This window comes from Schistocerca gregaria, chromosome 2 (assembly GCF_023897955.1).
Source record: "Schistocerca gregaria isolate iqSchGreg1 chromosome 2, iqSchGreg1.2, whole genome shotgun sequence".
Classification (NCBI taxonomy): domain Eukaryota; kingdom Metazoa; phylum Arthropoda; class Insecta; order Orthoptera; family Acrididae; genus Schistocerca; species Schistocerca gregaria.
The window spans coordinates 670,739,755-670,767,224 of NC_064921.1; the positions used below are offsets into that span (position 1 = coordinate 670,739,755).

Genomic DNA, 27,470 nt, shown 5'->3' on the forward strand with positions numbered 1-27,470 from the left:
TTGATGTCTCAGAACATGTCCTATCACCCAGTCCATTCTTGCAGTCAGATTGTGCCACAAACTTCCTTTCTCCCCAATTCTATTCAGTACTTTCTCATCAGGTATGTGATCTACCCAGCTAATCTTCAGCATTCTTCCAAAGCACCACATTTCAAAAACTTGTAGTCAAAAATGTTTTTGGTCATGAGTCACTTCCACAGACCCCATACAAAAACTTTCAGAAAAGACTTCCAAACACTCAGATACCTATTTGATGTTAGCAAATTTCTCTTCTTCAGAAATGCGTTAGTTTTGGAGATACTTATTCTTAAGAGTGATACTCAACTATGATCAAGTTAATAAGTATGGTCCATTTTCTGTTATTGTTAAACTATTGGTGCTGTATTTAGTAGTTTGTGCAAATACAGCAAATGCTGTGAATCTCAGAAACTATGTCGCCTTACTGTGTAACAATATAAAATGTTTGCATAGCAAGGTTGATAAAAGTGCACTGTTTTAATGTTAATATGTCTTCTGGTAAAATAAAAATATGCATACTTTTTGACCAGTGGTAATCTCACTGAATAACAGTTACTTACAATAATTTGTTTGCCACTAGTTTCGCTACACCAACACGCAGAGAACCCAAGCAAGTGCAGAAAAATTTGCTGAAGGATTATTTGGTTCAAGTCAAGGAGTATATTTTCCTACCCCTCTGGAAAATGACACTCTGTTGAAGGTAAGTGATCTGTGTAGCTATTTAAGTAAATAGAAAATAAGTTGTGATAGTAAGAAATGGTGAAAAACTTAAGATCAGATCTTAAAATTGCAGAGAAGAATACCACTGTGTGTGTGTTTTGACTTTATGGGCACTCAGTGGTAAGGTTATCAGCACCATGACACAAATGTGAATTAAAGTGCTAACATTGAAAATTGTTGCACACAGTAAGAATGAAACCTACAATATAACTCCACGCACTCACTCCCACCACACTCACATTCACTCACACAATCACTCTGTCTGACAAGCTTTAAGACAACAGAGAAAGAGTGAAAGATACTGCACCAGGGATTAAAGCAGAAGTAAACTGACAGAAGAGGTAAAACAACAACCCAAGGATATGTGACCAGCTGACCACTTACAAAAAAACATGAGTGGCCAGTCACCCCTGTTAACACAATGAGAACATTTCCCTAAAATGTTTGGAAACAAGTTGGACAAATCACAAATCCTTAAAAGTTTTGCCACATTTGTTTCAATGTCACTTAAAATAGAGGGCTGCTGCAGCCCCCTGGTTCAAAAATAAAACACAGTCTAGTAATGTGTGGCCACAGTGATCTGTTTGCAACAAGCACCGCACATTGGAGTGTCATTATACTGGAGCAAGAAGCTATGTGTCAGAGGGCTCTGGCTTATGTGAATACAAGTAAGAAGGACCTCATCTCATCTTCATGGTTGAAAGGAGGTATGCCATGGCCATGTGGTGGCTTTTACTAGATGCAGCTTATTATCTGTCACTTCCAGCTACTTATTTTCCCATTGATGCATGACTCTGTACCTCAGCAGCAAGGAGATAGCACGTAGGGGAATGGCACACTGAAACATTTGAGCATCATGACACATTTCCTTGGCTGCTACATCTGCCCATTTGTTCCCCGCCTTACCCATGTGTCCTGGTACCCAACAGAAACAAACCTCCTCCCCCAGCCATTGTAGTTGGATAAGGATGTCCTAGATGTTATGGACTACTTTTATCTGCTGGGTACAAGTATTATAGAGAGTGAAGGGCATTCAGAAAATTAGGACATGTAAGGAATTTAGCACTTGATGAACTTCTCATCTGCTTCAGTGCCTGCAAGATCACATACAATTCTGCATTGAAGACAATAAAGTCTCAAAATAGTCAGACCTCAAGAAAAAGATTACAGAAAACAACAGAGCAACCAATGGAGTCCCCCTGTTTTGACGCATCTGTAAAGACCACTGTTAAGTTATGATGCCCAGTTAAAATGTCATAAAATAAAGTATTAAAACATATGCAGGAGTGCACTAAACCTAAAATTACCATGCCCCTCTGCAGTAACAAATGTGCCAGGCAATCAAACAACTGGATTTGGGATTGCACTTGCTACACACTAAGTGACTTCAGCACATGCTGAAAGTGAATTCCAAACACCATTGTTGCTCATTGACAATGGGGAAAAAGGCTTTCCAGAGGCAGACAAGCAACAGTATGTTATGCAGGCGAATTTGGAGCTGTGAGGAACTTACATGTCTGAGGCACCACGGGCAGCTACCACTGGATGCTGAGTGGTGGTTCCACAGTCTCAGCAAAGAGACTGGGTATGGGGCTGGTCCTATAAGCAACCATGGTCAGCCTAATCCCCCCCCCCCCCCCTGATGGATAGCATCAGAAATCCTCAGGTAAGATGGCCTTGCTGACCCCACTGTGCCTCCATAGTCTGGGTGTGAATGCACAAAAGCCCTACAAAACTGGAGCAGACACACCCTGTATGTTCCCAAAGACCTGTGGCCAAGGTTTTGTATGATATTCAGTGCCTTGTTCTGGCTTTCAGGTCTCTCAGGTGTGGTAACTGTGACAATTTGAAGTTGAAAATGAAGCCCAGAAACCTCACTGAGTCTTTAAAATGTAGAATGGTGTCTCTCATATGCAAATCATGTGAATCAAAAATATGATGAGAATGATTAAAACAAACAAGCACACATGCTTATCTGTAGAAAACTGAAAACCTGTCTTCGCAGACCACTCCTCCAACTCCCGCACTGTAAGTTGTGATTGACAGATCACTGTTCCAAAACTGGAGGAGAAACAGAAAATTGTCCACAAATAAGGAGTGCTGTAAAGTACTCCTTACAGTAGCTGAGATACTGGTTGTGGCCATGGCAAACAGGGTAAAACTTGAAACACTGCCCTGAGCTACATCATTCTTCTACTCAAAATGATCTGACAGAACATCACCAACTTGGGACCTAAAAAAGTGCTTAGACAGGAAGGACTGTATGAAGATGGGGAGGAAGCCATGAAAGCCCAATCATTGGAGTTGCATGAGAATACTGTGTTTCCAAGTAGTGTCATACACCTTTCTGATATCAAAGAATGCAGCAAGACACTGATGTTTACACAGGAAAGCCTGCTGAGTGGCTGCCACTAGTAGGGGCAGGTTTTCGACAGTGGACCAAAATCTCCAGGATCCACACTGAAAGCAGCTAAGGAGTTGCCTGGTCTCTAACAACCAGATAAAATGTTGGTTAACCATTCACTCCAGGATCTTTCTTACGCAGCTCATTAATGCGATGTTACGGTAACTACTGGGATGTGTATGACCCTTTCCTGGGTTCAGGAGAGGTATCAGAATATCCTCTCTCCTCAAGATGGGAAAGCTGCATGTCTGTCATACAAGATTAAAACATTCAAAGAGGAGTTCCTTTGATTCTGCTGGCAAATGTTGAAGCATGCTGTATTGGATTTGGTCTTGACTGGACGCAGTATCAGGAGTCTCAGACAGTTTCAATTCCAGTTCTCAAACTGAAAAAGGGCAGTTGTATGACTTATAAATGTGTGATCTGAAATCCAGCTTGCCCCTCTCTGCAGTCACATGGTAGTGTCAAAACGCCATATCCTGGCTAGCATCAGCAATAGTTGCTGCAAAATGCTTTGCCAGTGTCAGAACAATGTCTCAGGCGTTGTTTGGAGACACCCCTGTTTCAGCACTGCACCTGTTAGCAACCTACCATGTTTACTGGAAATCCCCTGGATGGATTCCCATAGTTTCTCTCCTTAATTACACATTGATCCTCGACTCTCACGACTCTAAAGGTTATGAGATTGTTTGCTTTTGGGCAACATTTAAAGTGTCAAAGAGCTCCACACCTGCCTTGATAGCTGAATGTCAATCATCAGTCCACTAAGGGACAGGTTGCCTCGTAAGATGACCTGACGACTTTGAATGGATAATTCAGCAGCATTACAGATAACTCATGTGATGTGGTACACCCATTCCTGGACACCATTGCAGTGTTCCTTTACATAAATGCAATGTCCAAACATAGCAAGCTGGTGGAACAGTATCCAGTTAGCCCTTCTGGCCATCCATTTTGGTGGCTTCTGTTCAGATAATACCCCATTGTAAGTGCATATGGAGTGGGAAATGGTCACTGGAATGAATGTCATCAGTGACTTTCCACTGAACAGAGTCCATGAGGGCTGCTGAGAAGAAAGAGAGGTCAATGCCTGAGAATGACCCAGAAGCAGCACAGAAATGACTGGGAGTACCTCTGTTGAGGATGCACAGCTCGTGAGACATTATGAGGTTCTCCAAAGCCCAATCCCAAGGGCAAGTAGAGGTCAAGCCCCACAAGACATGAAGGGTCTTGGAGTCTCCCATTAGGATAAATGGTCAGGGGAGTTGTTCCATAAGATCTACAAGAGCCTATTGAATCTCGTGGAGTTAAATACACTCCTGGAAATGGAAAAAAGAACACATTGACACCGGTGTGTCAGACCCACCATACTTGCTCCGGACACTTAGAGAGGGCTGTACAAGCAATGATCACACGCACGGCACAGCGGACACACCAGGAACCGTGGTGTTGGCCGTCGAATGGCGCTAGCTGCGCAGCATTTGTGCACCGCCGCCGTCAGTGTCAGCCAGTTTGCCGTGGCATACGGAGCTCCATCGCAGTCTTTAACACTGGTAGCATGCCGCGACAGTGTGGACGTGAACCGTATGTGCAGTTGACGGACTTTAGCGAGGGCGTATAGTGGGCATGCGGGAGGCCGAGTGGACGTACCGCCGAATTGCTCAACACGTGGGACGTGAGGTCTCCACAGTACATCGATGTTGTCTTCAGTGGTCGGCGGAAGGTGCACGTGCCCGTCGACCTGGGACCGGACCGCAGCGACGCATGGATGCACGCCAAGACCGTAGGATCCTACGCAGTGCCGTAGGGGACCGCACTGCCACTTCCCAGCAAATTAGGGACACTGTTGCTCCTGGGGTATCGGCGAGGACCATTCGCAACTGTCTCCATGAAGCTGGGCTACGGTCCCGCACACCGTTAGGCCGTCTTCCGCTCACGCCCCAACATCGTGCAGCCCGCCTCCAGTGGTGTCGCGACAGGCGTGAATGGAGGGACGAGTGGAGACGTGTCGTCTTCAGCAATGAGAGTCGCTTCTGCCTTGGTGCCAATGATGGTCGTATGCATGTTTGGCGCCGTGCAGGTGAGCGCCACAATCAGGACTGCATACGACCGAGGCACACAGGGCCAACACCCGGCATCATGGTGTGGGGAGCGATCTCCTACACTGGCCGTACACCTCTGGTGATCGTCGAGGGGACACTGAATAGTGCACAGTACATCCAAACCGTCATCGAACCCATCGTTCTACCATTCCTAGACCAGCAAGGGAACTTGCTGTTCCAACAGGACAATCCACGTCCGCATGTATCCCGTGCCACCCAACGTGCTCTAGAAGGTGTAAGTCAACTACCCTGGCCAGCAAGATCTCCGGATCTGTCCCCCGTTGAGCATGTTTGGGACTGGATGAAGCGTCGTCTCACGCGGTCTGCACGTCCAGCATGAACGCTGGTCCAACTGAGGCGCCAGGTGGAAATGGCATGGCAAGCCGTTCCACAGGACTACATCCAGCATCTCTACAATCGTCTCCATGGGAGAATAGCAGCCTGCATTGCTACGAAAGGTGGATATACACTGTACTAGTGCCGACATTGTGCATGCTCTGTTGCCTGTGTCTATGTGCCTGTGGTTCTGTCAGTGTGATCATGTGATGTATCTGACCCCAGGAATGTGTCAATAAAGTTTCCCCTTCCTGGGACAATGAATTCACGGTGTTCTTATTTCAATTTCCAGGAGTGTACAATGAACAAACGGTGATCCTCTGACATGCATGAATTTCAACTGCAGCTGCTTGCACACCAATAACTAGGGAAAGAGCAAAGGAGTAGTGCATATTATTGACGAACACAGCTACCCCTCTCTATGCCTTTTCCTGAGTCAGGTCATCTTTCTGTTAGTGCATATAGCTGCATAATACAGGGGCATCAGATGCTTAGAAATGCATTTCTTGTAAACACAAGCACAAGTGGTTTCCTATCCTAGGGGTTTCAGTTGCTCAACATGTGTCCTGAACCCATTAACATTCCAATGTAGGATGGGAGCCATCTATCATGGGAGTAGTACTTTTATACTGTCTTTCTGCTGTGGAGGGGAGTCCATAATGGGAGGACGTTCAGACTTTGGGTGAGATGATTGCCCCGGTCCAAAATTGAGATCCATTAGCTCTAAAAGAGAAGACTCATTGGAAATGACAGAGAGGATGACACTGATATCATAGGACCGTTTACTTATCCACTCTGTCAGTGGTGGATGCTTGATCTTTGATTTTTTGCTCTGGGTAGGCTTCCAAGCCACAACTATGGCTGTGGTAGTAGCAGCACTGGGCAGCAGAGCAGACAGAATCTTTAGAGAGGCATGGAGCTCTGCAACATCAGCAACCACCACCTTTTCTGATGTTCTGAGGGAGGTACAGGTGGTGAAATAATTGCTGCAACACAAGTGCATCGACAAATGCAGGTGTTAGTGCTGACACTAGTAACCTCTGTTTGTGTAACGTCATTGATCTTCTGCGCTGGCTGTTTCGTAACTGAAGCAAAGGAGGTAGTGAACAATGGAGACAGCATGACTTAATACTTCTTTTTGGCGTCACCATATGGGATACACTTCATAATCTTAAGCTCTTGTATCTTCCATTATTTAAGGTATATGCTGGAATCCTGACCCCAGACAGGGTGAGCCCCAGAGCAATTTACACACATCAGAGGTGAAGAACATGTGAGTTCTTCATGGATGGTTCAAATGGCTCTGAGCACTATGGGACTTAACTGCTTTTGTCATCAGTCCCCTAGAACTTAGAACTACTTAGACCTAATGAACCTAAGGACATCACACACATCCATGCCCGAGGCAGGATTCAAACCTGCGACCGTAGCGGTCGCGCGGTTCCAGACTGAAGCGCCTAGATCCGCTCGGCCACACTGGCCGACTCTTCATGGATGGCCTTACCACATTTATCACAAGTGGCTTCTTCCTTACGCCCAAGAGTAGTATGCCAAAAGCACTGTCATTTCAAGCAGCACTTTCTGTCGGGAACATAAAGCCACATGCTTAGGTGAAGAAAACCTGCCTTAATGTGCTCCGGAAGTGCTGTGCTACTGGACATCAGGATAAAGAATTCATATTTTACAAGATCCCCATATCTTCTGGAGTCCACTCCTCATCCATAATGGATAAAAGTTTTGTGAACTGATAATGTGAAACAAATTTAAAACTGAAAGTCACTCAGTGAGAATATCACAAGTGGAATCAATCAGTTCTTACATATCCTACAGTGTAAAAATTTGTGAGGATACATAGTGGAATGACCACATAGGCTGAACCATAGGTAAACCAGGTAGCAGACCTCAGTTTGTTGACAGGATACTAGGAAAATGCAGTTAATGTGCAAAGCAGATCACTTACAACAGGAGACACTCACACAACCCATCCTTGAATATTCCTCAAGTGTGTGGAGACACATGCCAAATAAGACTAATGGGGGACATTTAATGTATACAAAGAAGAGCAGCATGAACATGTTTGTTAGACCCAAGCGAGAGTGTTATGGAAGTTCTGAAAAACGAGAACTGGTAGATGCTGTCTATCATGTGAAAGCCTACTTATAGAGGTTTAAGTAAGGAGTCAAGAAACAGACTACAACGCTCTATGTATCACTCCCATAAGAGCCACAGAGACAAGATTACACTTATTTTAGCAAACACAGATGCATTTATCAGTTATTCTCCCTGCACTCAGCATGAAAATGGAACAAGAAGAAACCTCAATACATGGTGCAGTGGGAAGTAGTCTCTGACTTGCATTTCATGGTGGTTTGCAGTAAGTGGATGTAGGGTGTAGCTGTAGATGTAGAGAGTTGCATGTTGGAAGCTGTCAGGAGAGACAGAAAAACAAACAAGTGGAACAGGAGTCAGTATAGATAGTCAGATCTAACTATGACCATAAAGATATGAATATAATAGAGGGAAACATTCCACGTGGGAAAAATATATCTAAAAACAAAGATGATGTGACTTACCAAATAAAAACTGCTGGCAGGTCGATAGGCACACAAACAAACACAAACATACACACAAAATTCAAGCTTTTGCAACCAACGGTTGCTTCTTCAGGAAAGAGGGAAGGAGAGGGAAAGACGAAAGGATGTGGGTTTTAAGGGAGAGGGTAAGGAGTCATTCCAATCCCGGGTAAGTCTTTCTGCTCCCGGGATTGGAATGACTCCTTACCCTCTCCCTTAAAAGCCACATCCTTTAGTCTTTCCCTCTCCTTCCCTCTTTCCTGAAGAAGCAACCGTTGGTTGCGAAGCTCGAATTTTGTGTGTATGTTTGTGTTTGTTTGTGTACCTATCGATCTGCCAGCGCTTTTGTTTGGTAAGTCACATCATCTTTGTTTTTAGATTTGAGACCATAAAGAAAATGAAATGGAAATGGGCATGAAATGCAGCTAGGTGAACAGATCTTAGATCAAGGAAGGTATTTGCTGGATTCCAGGAGATAAGGAAAGACCATGATGGAGACGTAATGGATGGTGGGTAGATGACATTAGAAAACATGCAAGTGGAGTGTGAATGACAAACTTGACTATGCACCAAAGCTCAGTTTTTTTAATCAAATTATTCCATAGCTGTAACTTTCTTCTTTCTAATACTGACTTTATTTTCAAAATATAAAAAAATTGTAATTCTACGCAACATATTGGTTGTAGACCATACATCCTTTAGTGACTGAAACTGTCATGGAGAACAAGTTTGTAATCCTGGCACTCTGATACAGCTCAGTTAGAGAGTATTCCAGTGTTATGTACTTTTGATTGAATAACGTTAGTCCTTTTGCTTTTAGCATGACATAATACAATTTCTGAGGAAAATGAGAAGTAGTCAAAGCCATGGCTTTCATGGTTGCTGGGGGTGTTCAGAAGATTAGGGGCATGTGTGGACAAGGTTTCGAGGGGGGGGGGGGGGGGGGAGGGGAGGAGGAAAGGGGCAATGCCTGGCTATGAAAATCTTTCTTACTAACACCTTCTGTGTACTGAGCAAGAGCTTGCTCACCACCAATAGACAGGGCATCTGCAGAAAAACTACATTAATTATGTATAAATCATCTGAAATATAGTTTCAGACAGACCACTTTTATCAAAAGTAAATTGCTTTAATTCACCATTTAACCACCATAGCCATATGTCAAGCAACAAACAAGAATGTAAGAGTTTCATTTATTATAAAAGATTGCTGTACATCTTTAAAATTTGCAACATTTTATTCACTAGTGAAACACAGATGCTATGATCTAAATTTTAAGTTTTTTGCTGTTCTGTATTACCTACTCCACAAATGACAAGACATAATTTTCTTCTAGCCATATGACACCTGCAATGCATGGAAAACAATGGTAGATGATAACCCTGATGCAAAAATTGAACAAACACTGTTTGAAGAGGGGCCATGGATGGAGGAAGTGATAGCTAATGTTAGCCAGAGACTGGGGTTTCGTTATCAACTGAAATATGGTAAAATATCATTAATGCATCTCAATTTTTTTAATAGCAACATACAAAGTCAGGTTAAATAAATCACAACATTTTGTTACAGATGATATATCTACAATATATGACATGTGTCGGTATGACAAAGCATGGAATCTGGTTGCAGTTTCTCCTTGGTGTGCAGCATTTTCTGACAGTGAGTTAAAAGTAAGTACACTAATGACAATGAGTATATTAATTATGGAACAACAATTTATGCATACTTGTGCATGAAATGATATACTCATAACAGAAACTGCTATACTATCTTTCTAGTATTTCAGAAATGCCACAAGGTCATAAAAATTATGTGAGGACAATATACAGAGATACACATAAGGAAAATGGAAATAATTATAATCAAAGTACGACAAGCAGACCCAATTAACAAGATATTCCATTTTAATATTTTTTGCTCCAAGCTATTAGTCTAGTATTCTGTTTAAAAACTAGTTACAGTGACTAAATTTATTAGCAGTACATTACAAATTATAGAACTTTAGAGTCTACACAAAGAGTGGAAAATCCAGGATGGAATATAACAATATAATGAAATGTATAGTTGTTGCTCACATATAGTGGAGATGCTGAGTCGTAGAGAGGTACAACAAGAAGATCGTAGGAAAGTTAGCTTTTGGCCAACAAGGTCTTCCTCAAAAATAGGCCAAAACACACACACACACACACACACACACACACACACACACACACACACACACACACACGGCCACAAGTAAGTGCACCCCATGCATTGATGCATTGAGATATGGGAAGTCAACAATGGCTGTAAAAGTAGTGTATTGACCTTTTCATCATAAGGATAAGATGACATGGTGCCCGGTCAGCACCAGATGGTCCAGCAGGGCCAGAATGTGGAGCAATGGTAATTATCACATATGTTTTATGGATGAAATGTGCTGCCAGTAGGCCACAGATCTCACACAAATGCAAAGGACTGGGGTCAGTTAATGATTTCAGTGTTTGTAACAAGCGTAATATATTAGAGTAAGACCTTAACACAAAATGAAGCATACTTTTGACTTGGTCAAATTATATGGTTAAAAAGCAGGTGATTAAGTCACCAAACAATTCTAAAAAGAAGTATCTTCTATACTATCTGTTCATGTCACCTCACCATTTACCAAAAGATGATTTCGGTGATGGGTCCAAACCAGTGGAAAGAGAGAGACCGAGACCCAATAAATTTAAATTACGATAGTAATTGTTCATTTATGTAGCTATAAATGTACAATGTAGCACCAATTATTAAACTTTTAAAACCAACCAAAAATTGATATTTAATGAAAGGAGTATGGATATTTTGTATTTAAATAAATAAATGCAAAATTTTAAAAGTACTTCATTCATGGAAATATACTTTTCTATTCCTCTTCTTGAAACAATATAAATTCTTTGCCTTTAAATGAATAGACAATACTAGTCAGCTCTCATATATCATTGAAAAGGCTGAAAAAGTATACATGCAAGGGCACTCCTAACTGGAGACTGAGTGATGTAAACATCAGTGACTTGTCAGTCAGTTATCTGACATTAAGCAAAAGCATTCAAACCTGGAGACTGAATAGGAAACAGTCATAGAGGTAATGTGGTTGCAGAGATCAGTTTCAGTTAGTTGTTTCATTCAACTGAAAATACTGATAGAACAAAAAAAATCAACTTTCTAATCAGTAGTCCCATTGCATATAATTCTGGCCCTTAACAATGATATCCAAGTAATATATGCAGAATGGTGCAACTTAAAGTTTGAATAAGTATGTAAAATTGCTGGTGCACTGGCTGCATCCAGAAATAAGCACTTATACCTATATAACTAAAAAATCATATTTACCATCACCAAATTCTGTGATTGACATCAAATGGCAGTTGTTAATATATGTCTGACAAATCTCTCTGCAAAAAGCACATACACTTTTCCACCACAATAAAATATCTTCTAAGCAAAGAGAGGGTATGATTCCATCTCTGATTGAGTGAAGTGGCACAGTGATTATCACACTGGACTTGCATTCAGGAAGATGATGGTTCAGATCCAAGTCCAGCCATTCAGATATAGTTTTCTGTGATTTCCCTAAATGACTCCAGGCAAATGCCAGGATGCTTGCTTTGAAAGGGCATGACTGATTTCCTTCTCCTTCCTTAAAACAATAAAAACTTGTTCTCCAACTCTAATGACCTTGCTGTTGATGGGATGTTAAATCTAATCTTCCTTCCTTCGTTCTTCCATCTCTGACTAAGAATTTATTGCATCTTTGAAATCATCATTCAGATGCAATTTACTTCTGACACAAATATCCACTAATAACTGCATTTTAACTTTGACTGTATCTATAAACAGGCATGAAAAAATCATGGGGTTGCTAAGGGAAGGAAAGAGATGTGTAGTGACGAAGCACAAACCAATCTGGGGGCAAATAATTCTGATAATTCTTGACAAAGATCTTTTCAAAACTTGGAAGGGTATGGATCTGTCATATGTGATATGGACAACACAACACTATTTACCACATAATCTCTACTTTCTGCTTTCATTTGGTTCTATGCTTATCATCATTTCTTAATATGCAATGTAATAAATAAATTATGTGCTGTTCCTTATGCTGGATTCCAAGGAGATGAAATCAGATACATATTAGATACAGAGCATTTTCATTTTACTGTCTGGCAGACATTGCGGATATGCCCAATTCTGTGACAGTAAATGCATTCAGTACAGTTATGATGGCAGCTATGCCAAGCACAAGTCTCAAAACATATTAGATACAATAGCAGCCTTGAAGAAGTAGGTGATTATTAAGTAGAATCAGATGATAATGATTGAGATTGGGAAGTTTTGTGTGGTTTAAGAATTGTCCTTTTGTTACACAGAGGACCAAATCCACCTTGTGTCAATGTTGACAGAGCTGCTTAGAGCTAACCAGAATGTTATTGTGTCATACTCAATGCTGCAATCTGCCATCCATACTGTGAATATTGCTCTGCAATTATGGGAACTTCATGTACTTGAGCTACTGCCACAGTTTCATAGAAGGACAGTGCCAAAATCACTAACACTTCCATCTGTATCTCTCAATCTTTTGTGTTGCAGACAGTGTCATGGAGCAAAAACCTGCATAATTACTTGCACTAAGGGTTAGCTCTGACAAAATGACAAGGGAAGCTAAGCCCTTTCAAGTTATCAAACCAAGGCTTATAAGTCTGTAATGATAACTTATGACACTGTAGAAATTCTGACCTATTTATTACAACCTGTAACCAACGTAGCTGAGAGGTCAGTATGTCTGACTACCATGGAGAGGACCCAGGTTCAATTCCTGGTACTGTCAGGAATTTTGCACTGGTGGGACGACTGTCACATGGTGCACTCAGCTTTCTGAGATCTCAGGTTTGAGATCTGGGAAGTCAACAGTGGCTGGAAAAATAGTGTATTGACACCTTGACCATACTGCATCAAGAGGATGCCATAAGGGATAAGATGACATGGTGGCCAGTCGGCACCAGATGGACCATCAGGACCAGAATGTATGATGAGTGTAATTATGACATGTGCTTTATGGATGAAATGTGCTGTCAGTAAGCCACAAACTTCACACAAATGCAAAGAATTAGGTTCAGGTAATGATTTTAGTCTTTGTAACAAGCATAGTATATTATAATAAGACTTGGTCACGTTACATAAAAAGCTTGACCACAGTGTTATAAATGTCAGAGGTAGAACTTCCATTCCTGAACATTCATTGAAAGGAGTGAGTGCTGGCAGAGAAGAATGTATTGTCACTGAGCTTTTTATTAACAAGAACAACATCTGCTTTTGCTGTTGCCATTCTTACATATTTCACTGACTGTGCCAGCTGCTGATATTGCTGACTTCCCAGATAATGTATGAGTTGCATAAGTTCAGACTGCATACTCTACTAGCATAATTCATAAACTCTTGATGTCACTGCTGATGACATACAACATGTTGTTTATTTGGAGGATGGGATCACTCACAGAAACAATACACAAACATGTAGCAGGTCTGTTAATAAATATTTGGCAGCCTTGGACACTGAGATAGCCAAGTCCATAGCAGTGATTCAGGTATTGTAATTTACATGGCCTGCAATAACATTCGGCACAGTTCCTGAGGAGAAGACACTTGAAATTGGAGCTGTAACAGGATTCCCCTAGTAAAACTGGGCTGTTATATCACTGGAAACAATTAAAACAAACTTGGAAGCCCAACACTAACAGCTGACCATTGTGTCACCCTCAGCCCATAGGAGTCATAGGAAGTTGATAATGAGAAGCATATGGACATTACTCTGCTCTGCCGGCCACTGCCAGTTTTCATGACCAGAGCCACTACTTCTCAGTCAAGTAGCTCCTCAGCTGCCCTCACAAGCCTGAGTACACTCTGCTTGGCAGACCTTGTTTGTCACTCTTCCAAGTGCCAGTCAAGCCTGACAACATGTAACTTTGATGACCTGATGGAAACTGGTGTCACCACTGTAACAGGACCACCGGATTTGTAACTACTAAACCAGATTAAAAAAAAGAAACACAGTGTACTGGTGCAATGAATTTGGCATTGAACTCTATTGGCAGTGTGAAACAAGACCTGGTAGACAGGTGGAACAGACATGTGACATTTTGTGGTCAGTTGTTTGCAGGGGACATAGTCAGGTGTTAAAAAGAAGATGGATCCATTCAGCAATATAAGGAAAAGATAGATTGTCACTTACCATCAATATAATACGTTAGGTGGCAGATAGGCACAATGAAAAGACACTTACATTTTAGCTTTGTGCCAAAGCCTTAATTGGAAAAGGAAACACACACATACACACACACATTCATTCACACCAAGTAATTGCACCTCACTCACACATGGCTGTCATCTCTGGCAGTTTGTACCAGAGTGCAACTGTCACACAGAATGGAAGCAGCAGACTGAAGGGGATATGTAAGGGAAAGGGATAGGAGGGTGTGGGTGGGGGGAGAGAAGATCACTGTCTGGCAGAGTGTACGGGACTAGACTGCCAACAGATGCAGCATTGGGAGGTCCCTTTGGGGAAGGGAGATGGGGAAAGGGGGAGGGGTCAACAGGAAGCAAAAAAGAGAGGAGTGGGGAAGGGAAAATATGGGTGGGTGTGTTTACACACAAAAAGGATGGCAGATGAGAATAGAGAGAAGGTGATAGGCCAGAGTGGGTGAAAACTGTTGGGTGGAGGGTGTGGTGACACCAGGTTACTGTGGGCTGTGACCAGGATAATTTTAGGAGCAGAGAACGTATTGTAAAGGTAACTCTCATCTGCACAGTTCTGAAAAGATGGTGCTGGAGGGGAAGATCCAGATGGCTTAGGTATTGAAATCAAGCATGTTGAGTTCAACTGCATGTTGTGCACAGGGTGGTCTACTTTGCTCTTGGCTTCAGTTATGCAGTCACAATTCATCGTGCTGGACAGTTGGTTGATAGTCATATCAACATAAAAAGCTGCACAATGATTGCAGCAGAGACAGCATACAGCGTAACCACTTTCACAGGTTGCCCAGCCTCTGATAGGGCAGGATAAGCCAGTGACAGGACTGGAATAGGAAGTGATTGGTGGACCACAAACTATCACCTATCCTAAAGAAAAACCATGTGGACTCCACAAGTAACCTTCTGTCCAAGTAACTGCTTCCTGGTAGTGCATCCCTGACTTATCAAGGGCAATTCTACATAACTTCTCCCCATAATGAAGGTCCAGAAAACTGCAGCCTATACCATCACAGAATCAACAAATCCTCTGTTAGAGGCGCACCAGTTGACTCCTGATCAATGGAACCCAATCAGTTCATGGAATGATACTGCAAATTGTGAGTTCCACTTGCACCCCATGACCTAGGCTGCAGTCTTCACTACTTCTTACATCCATCTGTAGAAATTGAGAATGGCCTCAGAACCCAAGCAATAGGGGTCACTACCACATCTTGAAGATGACTGAGCTCTGTATGCTTGATAGCTGCAGGCTGGGTCTCCTCCACATCTCAGACGAGCCGCCCTGGCAGACACACTGAGCAGACATTGCATTTCTTTCCAGCCCTGTGTGCTATTTTCCTAAGGGGCTCTCTAACATGCTCTATAACATTAGAGTGCCCAGTACCTAGTACACCCCTTTTTCCATGTGCCTGCTCATAACCAGCTGAAGGAGTGGCCTCCTGTCCACACACAGTATGAATGGGCAAGGCTAGATGGCCAGTCCCCACATTCACTTTCTGCCTCAAACAATGCAAATGCTTTACAACCATCACTCAACTTATTTCAATTGTCAGTTATTCTCCAGGGTTCACTCTCATATTATTTTTATTAAACAATATGTGTTTCAGTGTGGAAACACCAAACAGAGAAGCTTTATGTAAAATTAATAACCAAACATCTTGCAGAAGCCTCTTTGAGAAACTAGGGATTCTCACACTCAGGCACCAAATCATTTACATCCTAAATGTAGTTCAGGTTAATAATAAGTTTCTATAGGAAACTGACAAACAAATTACTAAAAGTAAAAATAATTTTTGTATAGATCCGGAGCTGGGAGCAGAAAAAGATAGGAGTGTTGCCTGGTTGGGTGAGTCTCATTTCAAATTGTATCAAGTGGATGGACGTGTATGGGTATGGAGACAACCTCATGAATCCAAGGACCCTGCATGTCAGCAGGGGACTGTTCAAGCTGGTGGAGGCTCTGTAATGATGTAAGGCACGTGCAGTTGGAGTGATATGGGACCCCTGATATGTCTACATCAAACTCTGAGAGGTGACATGTATGTAAGCATCCTGCCTGATCAATGCATCTATTCATGCCCTTTGTACATTCCAGTGGACTCGAGCAATTCCAGCAGGACAGTGTGACATCCCACATATCCAGAACTGCTACAGAGTGGCTAGAGGAACCCTGTTCTGGGTTTAAACATTTCCGCTGGTCACCAAACTCCCCAGAAATGAACATTAGTGAGCATATCTGGGATGACTTGCAAAGTGCTGTTCACAAGAGATCTCCTCCCCCTCATACTCTTACAGATTTATGGACAGCCCTGCAGGATTCATGGTGTCAGTTACCTCCAGCACTACTTCAGACACTAGTCAAGTCCATGCCACATCGTGTTGCGGCACTTCTGCACACTCATAGGGGCCTACACGATATTGAGCTGGTGCACCAGTTTCTTTGGCTCTTCAATGTGTCTATAGATATGTTCAGAATAGTGCTTAGTACTCTGAAGCAAAATTTTTCATAAGTTGTCAGTAGACATCAGACAGGAAATTGTAAATCTCCATAAATGGGATATTACAATTTCCTGTCTAATGTCCACTGACAACTTAATGAGAAATTACTTGAGAGTGCAAAGCATTATTCTGAGCACACACACAGATATATATTAAAAGCAAAGATTCCAAGACTTACCAAGCGGGAAAGCGCCGGCAGACAGGCACATGAACAAACCACACAAACACACACACACAGAATTACTAGCTTTCGCAACCGATGGTTGCTTCTTCAGGAAGGAGAGGGAAAGACGAAAGGATGTGGGTTTTAAGGGAGAGGGTAAGGAGTCATTCCAATCCCGGGAGCGGAAAGACTTCCCTTAGGGGAAAAAAAGGACAGGTGTACACTCGCACACACACACACACACACACACACACACACACACACACACACACACACACACATATCCATCCGCACATACACAGACACAAGCAGATGTCTGCCTGTGTCTGTGTATGTGCGGATGGATATGTGTGTGTGTGTGTGTGTGTGTGTGTGTGTGTGTGTGTGTGTGTGTGTGTGTGTGTGTGTGCGAGTGTACACCTGTCCTTTTTTTCCCCTAAGGGAAGTCTTTCCGCTCCCGGGATTGGAATGACTCCTTACCCTCTCCCTTAAAACCCACATCCTTTCGTCTTTCCCTCTCCTTCCTGAAGAAGCAACCATCGGTTGCGAAAGCTAGTAATTCTGTGTGTGTGTGTTTGTGTGTTTTGTTCATGTGCCTGTCTGCCGGCACTTTCCCGCTTAGTAAGTCTTGGAATCTTTGCTTTTAATATATTTTTCCCATGTGGAAGTTTCTTTCTATTTTATTTACATCATATATATATGTATATATAACATGTAGGGCCCTCTGAGCAAGGAGAACGGCCACAACACAACATGACATGGACTTTGACTAAACCCTGAAGTAGTGCTGGAGGGAATTAACACCATGAATCCTGCAGGGCTGTCCATAAATGTGTAAGAGTATGAGGGGGTGGAGATCTCTTCTGAATAGCAAGTCGCAAGGCATCCCAGATATACTCAATAATGTTCATGTGTGTGGGAATTTTGGTAGCCAGCAGAAGTGATTAAACTCAGAAGAGTGCTCCTAGAGCCACTCTGTAACAATTCTGGACATGTGGGGTCTCACATTCTCCTGCTGGAATTGCCGAAGTCCATCAGAAAGCACAAAGGGCATGAATAGATGCAGTGATCATATACAGAATGCTTGCATACGTGTCACCTGCCAGAGTCGTACCTAGACGCATCAGGGGTCCTATATCACTCCAACTGCACATGCCCTACACCATTGCGTAGCCTTCACCAGCTTGAACAGTCCCCTGCTGACATGCAGGGTCCATGGATTCATGAGGTTGTCTCCATACTTGTACACATCCACCTGCTTGATACAATTTGAAAACAGACTCATCCCACCACACAACATGTTTCCAGTCATCAGCAGTCCAATGTTGGTGTTGAGGGCTTCAGGTGAGGAGTAAAGCTTTGTGTCATGCAGTCACCAAGGGTACATGAGTTAGCCTTAGGCTCCAAAAGCCCATAACAATGATGTTTTGTTGAATAGTTCACATGCTACCATTTTTTTATGGTCTAGAATTGAAATTTGCAGAAGGGTTGCACTTCTGTCATGTTGAATAATTCCCTTCAGTCATCATTGGTCCTATTCTTGCAGGATCTTTAGCTGCAACAATGTCACAGATTTGATGTTTTACTGGACTCCTGATATCCATGGTACACTCGTGAAACGGTCATATGGGAAAATCCCCACTTCATCACTACCTCAGAGATGCTGTGGCCCATCACTCTTGTGCCAACTATAACACCATGTTCAAACTCACTTAAATCTTGATAACCTGCCATTGTAGCAGCAGTAACTGATTTAAGAACTGTGCCACACACTTGTCGCCTTATATAGGCTTTGCTGACCACAGCACAGTATTCTGCTCCTCCCGAACAGGCCATGAAGGCCCAACAGTACCAACTGGCTGCCATGTCATCCTCAGCCCCTAGACATCACTGGATGTGTATGTGGAGGGACATGTGGTCAGCACGCTGCTCTCCTGGCCGTATTTCAGTTTCTGAGACCAGAGCTGCTACTTTTCCATCAAGTAGCTCCTCAATTTTGCCTCACAAGGGCTGTGTGCAACGTGCTTGCCAACAACACTTGGCAGACCAAATGGTCACCCATCCAAGTGCTAACCCAGCCCAACAGTGCTTACCTTCGGTGATCTGACGTGAACCGGTGTTACCACCATGGCCAGGATGTTGGTAGCACTGTATTCTGCCTATTTACATATCTCTGTATTTGAATATGCTTTCCTATACCAGTCTTGTTGGCACTTCAGTGAGTAATTCACTGTATTCTATGAAGTCTGTGAGGTTGCACAAATACTTACTGTTGTTGTTGTGTTCTTCAGTCCAAAGAATGGTTTGATGGAGCTCTCCATGCTACTCCATCCTATGGAAGCCTCTCCATCTCTGAATAGCTGCTGCAACCTACATCCTTTTGAATCTGCTTATATCTTGCTCTCTCTACAATTTTTACCTGACACTTCCCTCCAGTAACAGATTGGTGCTCCTTGATGTCTCAGAATATGTCCTATCAACTGATCTCTTCTTTTATTCAAGTTATGCCACAAAGTACTTGTCTCCCTATTTCTATTCAGTACCTGTTTACTGCCAGTGTTTTACTGGGACACATGGCTACACTCCAGACAAATACCTTCAGAAAAGACTTGACATAGTTAAACCATGTTACAAAGTTTATTGTGAAATTCTAAGCAAGTCATCTGTTCATCAAAGTGTACTTTCAAGAAAGAGTAAATTCCTCTGGTAACAAGATGAGGACAATTTGGAAAATAGCAAAGAGTGAGACAAGAAATATGAATCATGAAGATGACATTTCTGTAAAGACAGACAATCGAATGATCAAAGATAGCACCAAAATCAGAAAAATGAGGTGGGTAGGTTTTGTTGTCTGTCTGTCCGTCTGTTAAGACCCCTTTTTCTCAGGAAAGCTTGTTGCACCAAGTTGGAATTTATATCACACAAAGTCTTGGTGGAGTAAAAAAATGTAAGCTTCTACATCAGTGCTATCAAAATGTTTGGTCGTCTGTGTCACATATTCTGCTATCTTATTAGAATTGATATTGATAACAGGCAAAAATTGTAAAATTCTCATTCTATCTACAAACATAATAAAGTTTGTATGGAACCCTTGATGCAAGAATTCTACTTGCACTTATCCAGATTTTTATTTATTTATGCATGTTCCATAAAGTTATGAGCATGCTGTGGATGTCAAAAATATCCAGATTATGTTTACATATATTTACATGCATATTCAATTACAATTTACTACTCAACAGAACTATAAACAGATGGTTCACTATTACAAATAAAAAAATGAATTTTATCTTCACACTTCAATGATGGCTTCATCAGAATAGTTTGACAAAACTATTGTTATCACACATCTGGGCAATCAGCTCATCAATACATACATAATAAAAATATACAGTATGTTTCACAATTCCTATTACAGGCTGCTAGGGCTGTATGCAGGACATAATAGATAAAGTTTTGATAAGGAACCGATGTCCAGAAATGTACTAATGGATGGAAAATAAGTTTGAAGTTTGGATCACTTTCAGATCCACCACTTCACAGGTCACACAAAAACTGAAAAGAGGGCACCATCATCAGTCTATTTTGGCATTACGACATCACATACCACTTTTGTCTGACCACAGCAACAGCTGTGAGAAACTGGTATGTTTGCAATGAGGAAGGTTGATTGTGGTACTCCATCAATGAGTTGCACTCGCAGGTTTGAAGAAGATGTCCTACATCATGTTGAAGAGAAACCAATGATGAGTACTTAAAAGTTTTTTCATGCCATGGGCTGCTGTAGAGCACACAGGTCAGAGATTATTGTTCCCACTTTCTGAATACCATGAAGCAGGATATTTTAAATTGATTTAGTCTACAAACATATGTTACATCCAAATAGTGCATTTCTGTACAAGGGTTCCTTATCAAAACTTAATCTACTAAGTTCACTCCACAACCCTAAGAGGCCTGTCACGGCAACAATGAAACATTCTCTATATTTGCACGGCACAGTAACTGAAAGAAAATAAGCTCATCTACATAAAATATGGTACCTCTATTGACATTTGATGATCATAAATCTATTTAACTATATCTTTTCTTTTGTAAGTCACCATAAACATGTGAGATGTGAACCTTCAACAAAAAGGGCCTCTTCTAAAGTGGATAACATACACACAAGCACAAGTCACACACTCGTGACCACAGTCTATAACCTTGATCTTTGTAAGCTTTCATTTACAAAATCCTCAGTAGAATAGGAAGATAGATTCAAGAACAATTGGCATAGTTTAGCTGTGAATGTAAATTTTCTATTTCTTAACTTTTTAAGCTCAGTAGAAAGAAAGCTTAACATATTTGTTCTGGCATGCGTAGCATCTCTCTGCACCAAGGACAGAATTTTATGTTGGTAGTATATGTCATTGTTATGTTTGGTGTCATACATGTAGACTGTTGAGTTGCTTTCAAAAAGAGTAGTGTTCTTTATAATGAAGTGTGCCAGAGAAACAATGTATTGAGAAACAATTATATGAATTTTTGTCTGACTAGACAATTTGTGACAGGTATGATCTTGGACTTACGTTATGGAGGGTGGTCCATTGATAGTGATCAGGCCAAATATCTCACAAAATAAGTATCAAATGAAAAAACTACAAAGAACGAAACTCATCTAACTTGAAGGGGGAAACCAGATGGTGCTATGGTTGGCCTGCCATAGGTCAAATGGACATCAACTGCGTCTTTTTAAATAGGAACCCCCATTTTTTATTACATATTCGTGTAGTTCATAAAGAAATATAAATGTTTTAGTTGGACCACTTTTTTCACATTGTGATAGATGGCACTGTAATAGTCACAAACATATAAGTACGTGGTATCATGTAACATTCCACTAGTGCAGACGGTATTTGCTTCGATATACATTACCTGTGTCAAAATGGACCGTTTACCAATTGCGGAAAAGGTCGATATCATGTTGATGTATAGCTATTGTGATCGGAATGCACAACAGGCCTGTGCTATGTATGCTGCTCAGTATCCTGGATGACATCATCTAAGTGTCCAGACTGTTCGCCGGATAGTTATGTTATTTAAGGAAACAGGAAGTGTTCAGCCACATGTGAAATATCAACCATGACCTGCAACAAATGATGATGCCCAAGTAGGTGTTTTAGCTGCTGTCGCAGCTAATCCGCACATCAGCAGAGACAAATTGCACGAGAATTGGGAATCTCAAAAACATCGGTGTTGAGAATGCTACATCAACATTGATTGCACCCGTACCATATTTCTATGCACCAGGAGTTGCATGGCAATGACTTTGAACATCATGTACAGTCCTGCTGCTGGGCAGAAGAGAAATTATGAGACAATGACAGAGTTTTTGTACGCATTCTATTTAGCAATGAAGCATCATTCACCAACAGCGGTAATGTAAACCGGCATAATATGCAGTATTGGGCAACAGAAAATCCATGATGGCTGCTACAAGTCGAACATCAGTGACCTTGGCAGGTCAATGTATGGTGCAGAATTATGGGAGGAAGGATAATTGGCCCCCATTTTATCGATGGCAATCTAAATGGTGCAATATATTCTGATTTCCTACATAATGTTCTACCCATGTTACTACAAGATGTTTCACTGCATGATAGAATGACAATGTACTTCCAACATGATGGATGTCCAGCACATAGGTCGTGTGTGGTTGAAGCGGTATTGAATATCATATTTCATGACAGATGGATTGGTCATCAGAGCACCATACCATTGCCCACACATTCACCGGATCTGATGTCCCCGGATTTCTTTCTGTGGGGGAAGTTGAAGGATATTTGCTATCGAGAGCCACTGACAATGCCTGACAACATGCGTCAGTGCATTGTCAATGCATGTGTGAACATTACAGAAGCCGAACTACTCACTGTTGAGAGAAATGTCATTACACGTACTGCCAAATGTATTGAGGTTGACGGACATCATTTTGAGCATTTATTGCATTAATGTGGTAGTTACAGGTAATCACACTGTAACAGCAGGCATTCTCAGAAATGATAGGTTCCCAAAGGTACATGTATCACATTAGAACAACCACAATAAAATGTTCAAACCTACCTACATTTGTATTTTAATTTAAAAAACCTACTGTTAGTCTAAAATTGTGAGCCATATGTTTGTGACTATTACAGTGCCATCTATCACAAAGCGAAAAAAGTGGTCCCTCTAAAGCATAGATGTCAAATACTTTTAGGTAGTTATGAAATGCTATATCTACCTGAATATCTTGATACAAAGCTTGTAATGAAACCAGTAGTTCCTCTAATAAACTGTGTTCTCAAGGATGGTGTGTTCACTGACAAGTTGAAACTATCTGTGGTGAAACCAATACACAAAAAGAAGGCAATGAAGCATGTACAGAACTACAGACCCATTGCCCTAATCTAAACTTCCAGCAAACTGATAGAGAAAATAATATTTTTTAAAAAAATCTTGGAACATTACAATAATGCTGACATATTAAGTGATTTCCAGCATTGTTTCAGAATAGATCGAAGTACCATGTCAGCAGCAGTAAAATTTGTTCATAGTGTACTTGAAAAAAATGAATGAAAAATCCCAAGCATCAGGAGTATTCCTGGACCTCTCAAAGGCTTTTGACAGAGTACATAATAACATGCTCTTATCAAAAATAGTGAAGAGTGGTATCACTGGAAAACTCGTGCAACTGCTAGAAACATATTTAAAGAGTAGACAACAGTACCCGGAGATTATGTACCCTAATGGAGAAATACGGGAGAGGAGAAGGTCAAGTATAAGAAATATATATTTTGGTGTTCCTCGGGGCTCTATTTTAGGTCCGCTCCTATTCATATGCTGTGTAAATAATTTCCCAAGTTCTCTTCACAATAAGCAATTGATCACTATGCATGCAAATGATACATCTGGTGTTTCCTATGCAGACAATGAGCCCAGCCTAGTTGAAGAGATAGATAACTTTATTGAAAAGGCAAGGGCTCATATCAGAAGTTGTGTTTTTCCTTCATTCGTTTTCATTTTATTTTCGATTAACCATTCTTTAATGTTTTGGAAGAGTACATCTGTTTCTTGGACTGATTCTGCAGCAGTTCCTCCTTTGGCAAAAAGGGAGGTGTCATCAGCAAACTGTAACATATTGTTGTTATAACCCATATCATTGACATAAATAAGGAACAGGAGAGGCCCTATGATGGACCCTTGGGGTATTCCAAATTCCAGCTTTTGTTCTTGTGATGTTGCTCCATGAATTGATACCACTTGTCTCCTATTTTCTAGATAAGACTGAAAAGTTGCTAGAACAACACCTCCGACACCATAACACTTCAATTTATTGTGGAGTATCTTGTGGGATGCAGTCAAATGCCTTGCTAAGATCACAGAGTGCCAGTGCCACACTTTCTCTGTCTTCGAATCCTTGCCTTATTTTTCTGGTTAAATCCAGTGCTGCCGTAAACGTTGACTTTCCCTTGTGAAAACCATGCTGTGTGTCCTGGAAGAGCTTATTTTCTTCAAAATAATTCTGTAACTGGAGCTTCATAACAGACTCCATAACTTTAGCAAAGTAGGAATGATGGAAATTGGTCTGTAGCTGGACACTTCATACGGGTCACCTTTTTTGTAGGTTGATACTGTCCGTGCTAGTTTAAGAAATTTTGGGAAGACACTAGAGGATAAGCATTTGTTAATTGCTATAGATAATGATTGAGCAAGCTCTAGAATAATTTTCTTCAGCATTGTGCAAGACATACCATAGATATATTTGCTCTCTGAGTTCTTGTATTACTTAACTATTTTTATGATATCCTTAGGGTACACTTCCTTCCAGATTTCAAAAGTGCTACTGGTTACATTTCTCATGTTACTTGCGGGACTAAGCCTGAGTCACGTATTTCATTAATAGTATCTTTCACTATCCTAACAAAGTGCTGATTGAAGGGCTACCAGAATTTAAGGCTGAGGTGGGCTTTTTTCTGCACTCGTTTACCAGATTCCAAGCTGCTCTGCATGGATTTTGAGCCTCTTTAATGAACCTCTCATTGTATCTCTTTTTTGCCTCCTCCTTTTGCTTTCTGTAAATTCGTTTGGCTCTTACATAATTGCAATGAAGCAGGTCTTTAGATGGGAGACCTCTAGCTGCTTTCATAATGTCCCTGAAAATCAGCACAATGCATTTTAATTTGTTTAGCTCAGGGGTATACCACATCTTCCCTGTAGTACATTTGTCCCTTCCTTTAACTTTGCCTGTAGGATACTTCTTGTGGATTTCTGGAAATAAATCATCAAATTTAGCTTTTAATCATTGGCACAGACATTTGAATGAGGCACTGGCCCCCATTCCTGCAATTTTTTGCTGCCAGTTTACACTTGACAGGGCTATTTTAAGGTAATTTAGTCTTTCTACTTTTATGATCCTTTAACACAGGACTGGAGTGCCATGAGCTTCGTTGCAGTTGACTCAAGCATTTCACACTTATTTCCATTACCAATGCATTATGGTCAGCAACTACACTGATATTATAGTCCCAGATATTGAGGTAGTGATAACTGTGTCTAGGCAGGCATCACCTCTTGTTGGCAGTCAGTTTGCAACAAAAAGCCCATAACTATTTATCAAAGTCATGAAGACTCTCTCTTTAGTGCCTCCATCACTTATATGAATGTTGAAATCTCCACACAGTGAAATTTTAGATTTAAGATGTGTTAGGTAGGACAAACAGGTTTCCATTTGTGCAATAAAGTTTTCAAAATTACCAACTGATGAGTGGTACACAGAGACAATAATAAGGTCATTATCTGTTAACACTAGTGAAGCTAATTCTAGATCTAGATCTGTGGAAATGTTTTTTAAGTCTATTTCCTTTACACTAAGAGTCTTGCTTGTATATACAGATACACCACCATGAATTGTGGTAGTTCAATACCAACAATTTACCATGTCCAAATATTCAATGGCTCTGTAATAGTCACCTTCTGCTTCATCTAACCAGTGTTCACAGATACATAAAACATCTGGTTTGACTTCTTCTACAAAGAATGATAGAAGGTCCACCTTGGTTCTTAAACACTGTATATTAACAACTGTTATAACTATGGGCATATAACTAATATCTCTACTGTTACTTCTGTGAGATATTATGGGGCCTTGGGTTTTTATTTCAGGCACTATTTTACTGGGTCACTGGTCAATCTCCGAAACAAAAAACACCTGACAACAATATTCTTTGGCCATAGTGTTGTGTCCATCACCTTGTGCTTTAGATGGAAGTCCACACCAATCTTGAAGCTGCTGTTCACACCCTTTGATTCCAGTTTTTCTACATGAAAGTTGCTATATCCTGGAAAGATTTTCTCAAGGAATTTGGTTATATTATCAGTTGTGGCATTTTTCACTTTTCCTAAATGAAACTATCAGTGGTTCAGGACCTTTCATCAGTATTGGCCACTCCTCAGTCTTCAACAGTGAAAGACTGCAGCAGCTTCACCATCATCAGCAGTAACAGAAGAAGCACAAGAACCAGGAAACATACAACTCTACAGGATTTTTGGTACCTGGCCAAAGTTCCAAGACTAACATAAGGCAGATACCTTCAGGTAGACCTGCAATAATCTCTAATTCCAGTTCGCAACAAAGAAGTGCCATTGAATCAAAGAGTTTAGGAAATGACAAACTTCACTTATTTCGTCAAAATATTATGGGTCTAAGGAACAAACTGGACCAGTTGTCTGTTTGCATTTATGACAGTGATGCAATAAACAATGCCCATATTTTATGTTTTACTGAATGTCACATGAAGGAAAGGATTGAAATGATGCAACTATATAAGTACAACTTAGCAACTTTTTATATTTGAAGTAAAATGGACAAAGGAGGAATGATAATGTATTTTAGAAATAATACAGTGTACAAATCTATGGATGTAAAAAAATATTGTGTTGACCAGCATTTTGAGGTTTGTTGCATTGACGTCCTTGTCAATACATTGCCTATTTATGTTATTGCTTCCTAAAGAGCTCACTCAGGAAAAGTCAGTGTATTCTTCGAGCAAGTAGAATCACTTTTAACTTACTTGAATTCAAAAACCAAAGAAATAATAATGCTTGGTGATTTTAATGTACATTTTCTTACCTGTAACAATGATAGAACAGAGTTTGAGAATGTAATGAATTCTTTCAATCTGAGGACAGTTGTTGACTTTCCCACCAGGGTAACAAAGAACTGTACAAGTCTGATGGACAATATTTTTGTAGATAATAATAGAATCGAAAATATATTTGTAACAAAAATCTTAAATGGTCTCTCATACCATGATTGGCAGCTGTTGGAAATACATGATGTAAGCCCTCCTAACAAGAGCAGATCTATC

The 27,470-nt window shown here is 41.0% G+C and overlaps 1 protein-coding gene and 1 pseudogene across 3 annotated transcripts in view; one reads left to right on the top strand and one right to left on the bottom strand.

Moving 5' to 3' along the window:
* Positions 1 to 27,470, top strand: part of LOC126334715 (multiple inositol polyphosphate phosphatase 1) — a 289,351-nt gene that overhangs the window by 246,660 nt on the left and 15,221 nt on the right. For all 3 annotated transcript variants that reach the window (XM_049997226.1, XM_049997228.1, XM_049997229.1), the window contains 3 exons: positions 599 to 718; positions 9,490 to 9,640; positions 9,723 to 9,823. In XM_049997226.1, the coding sequence (XP_049853183.1) occupies positions 599 to 718; positions 9,490 to 9,640; positions 9,723 to 9,823 (372 nt within the window). The remainder of the gene's footprint in view (positions 1 to 598; positions 719 to 9,489; positions 9,641 to 9,722; positions 9,824 to 27,470) is intronic.
* On the bottom strand, positions 19,109 to 19,226 carry LOC126337406 (5S ribosomal RNA; annotated as a pseudogene).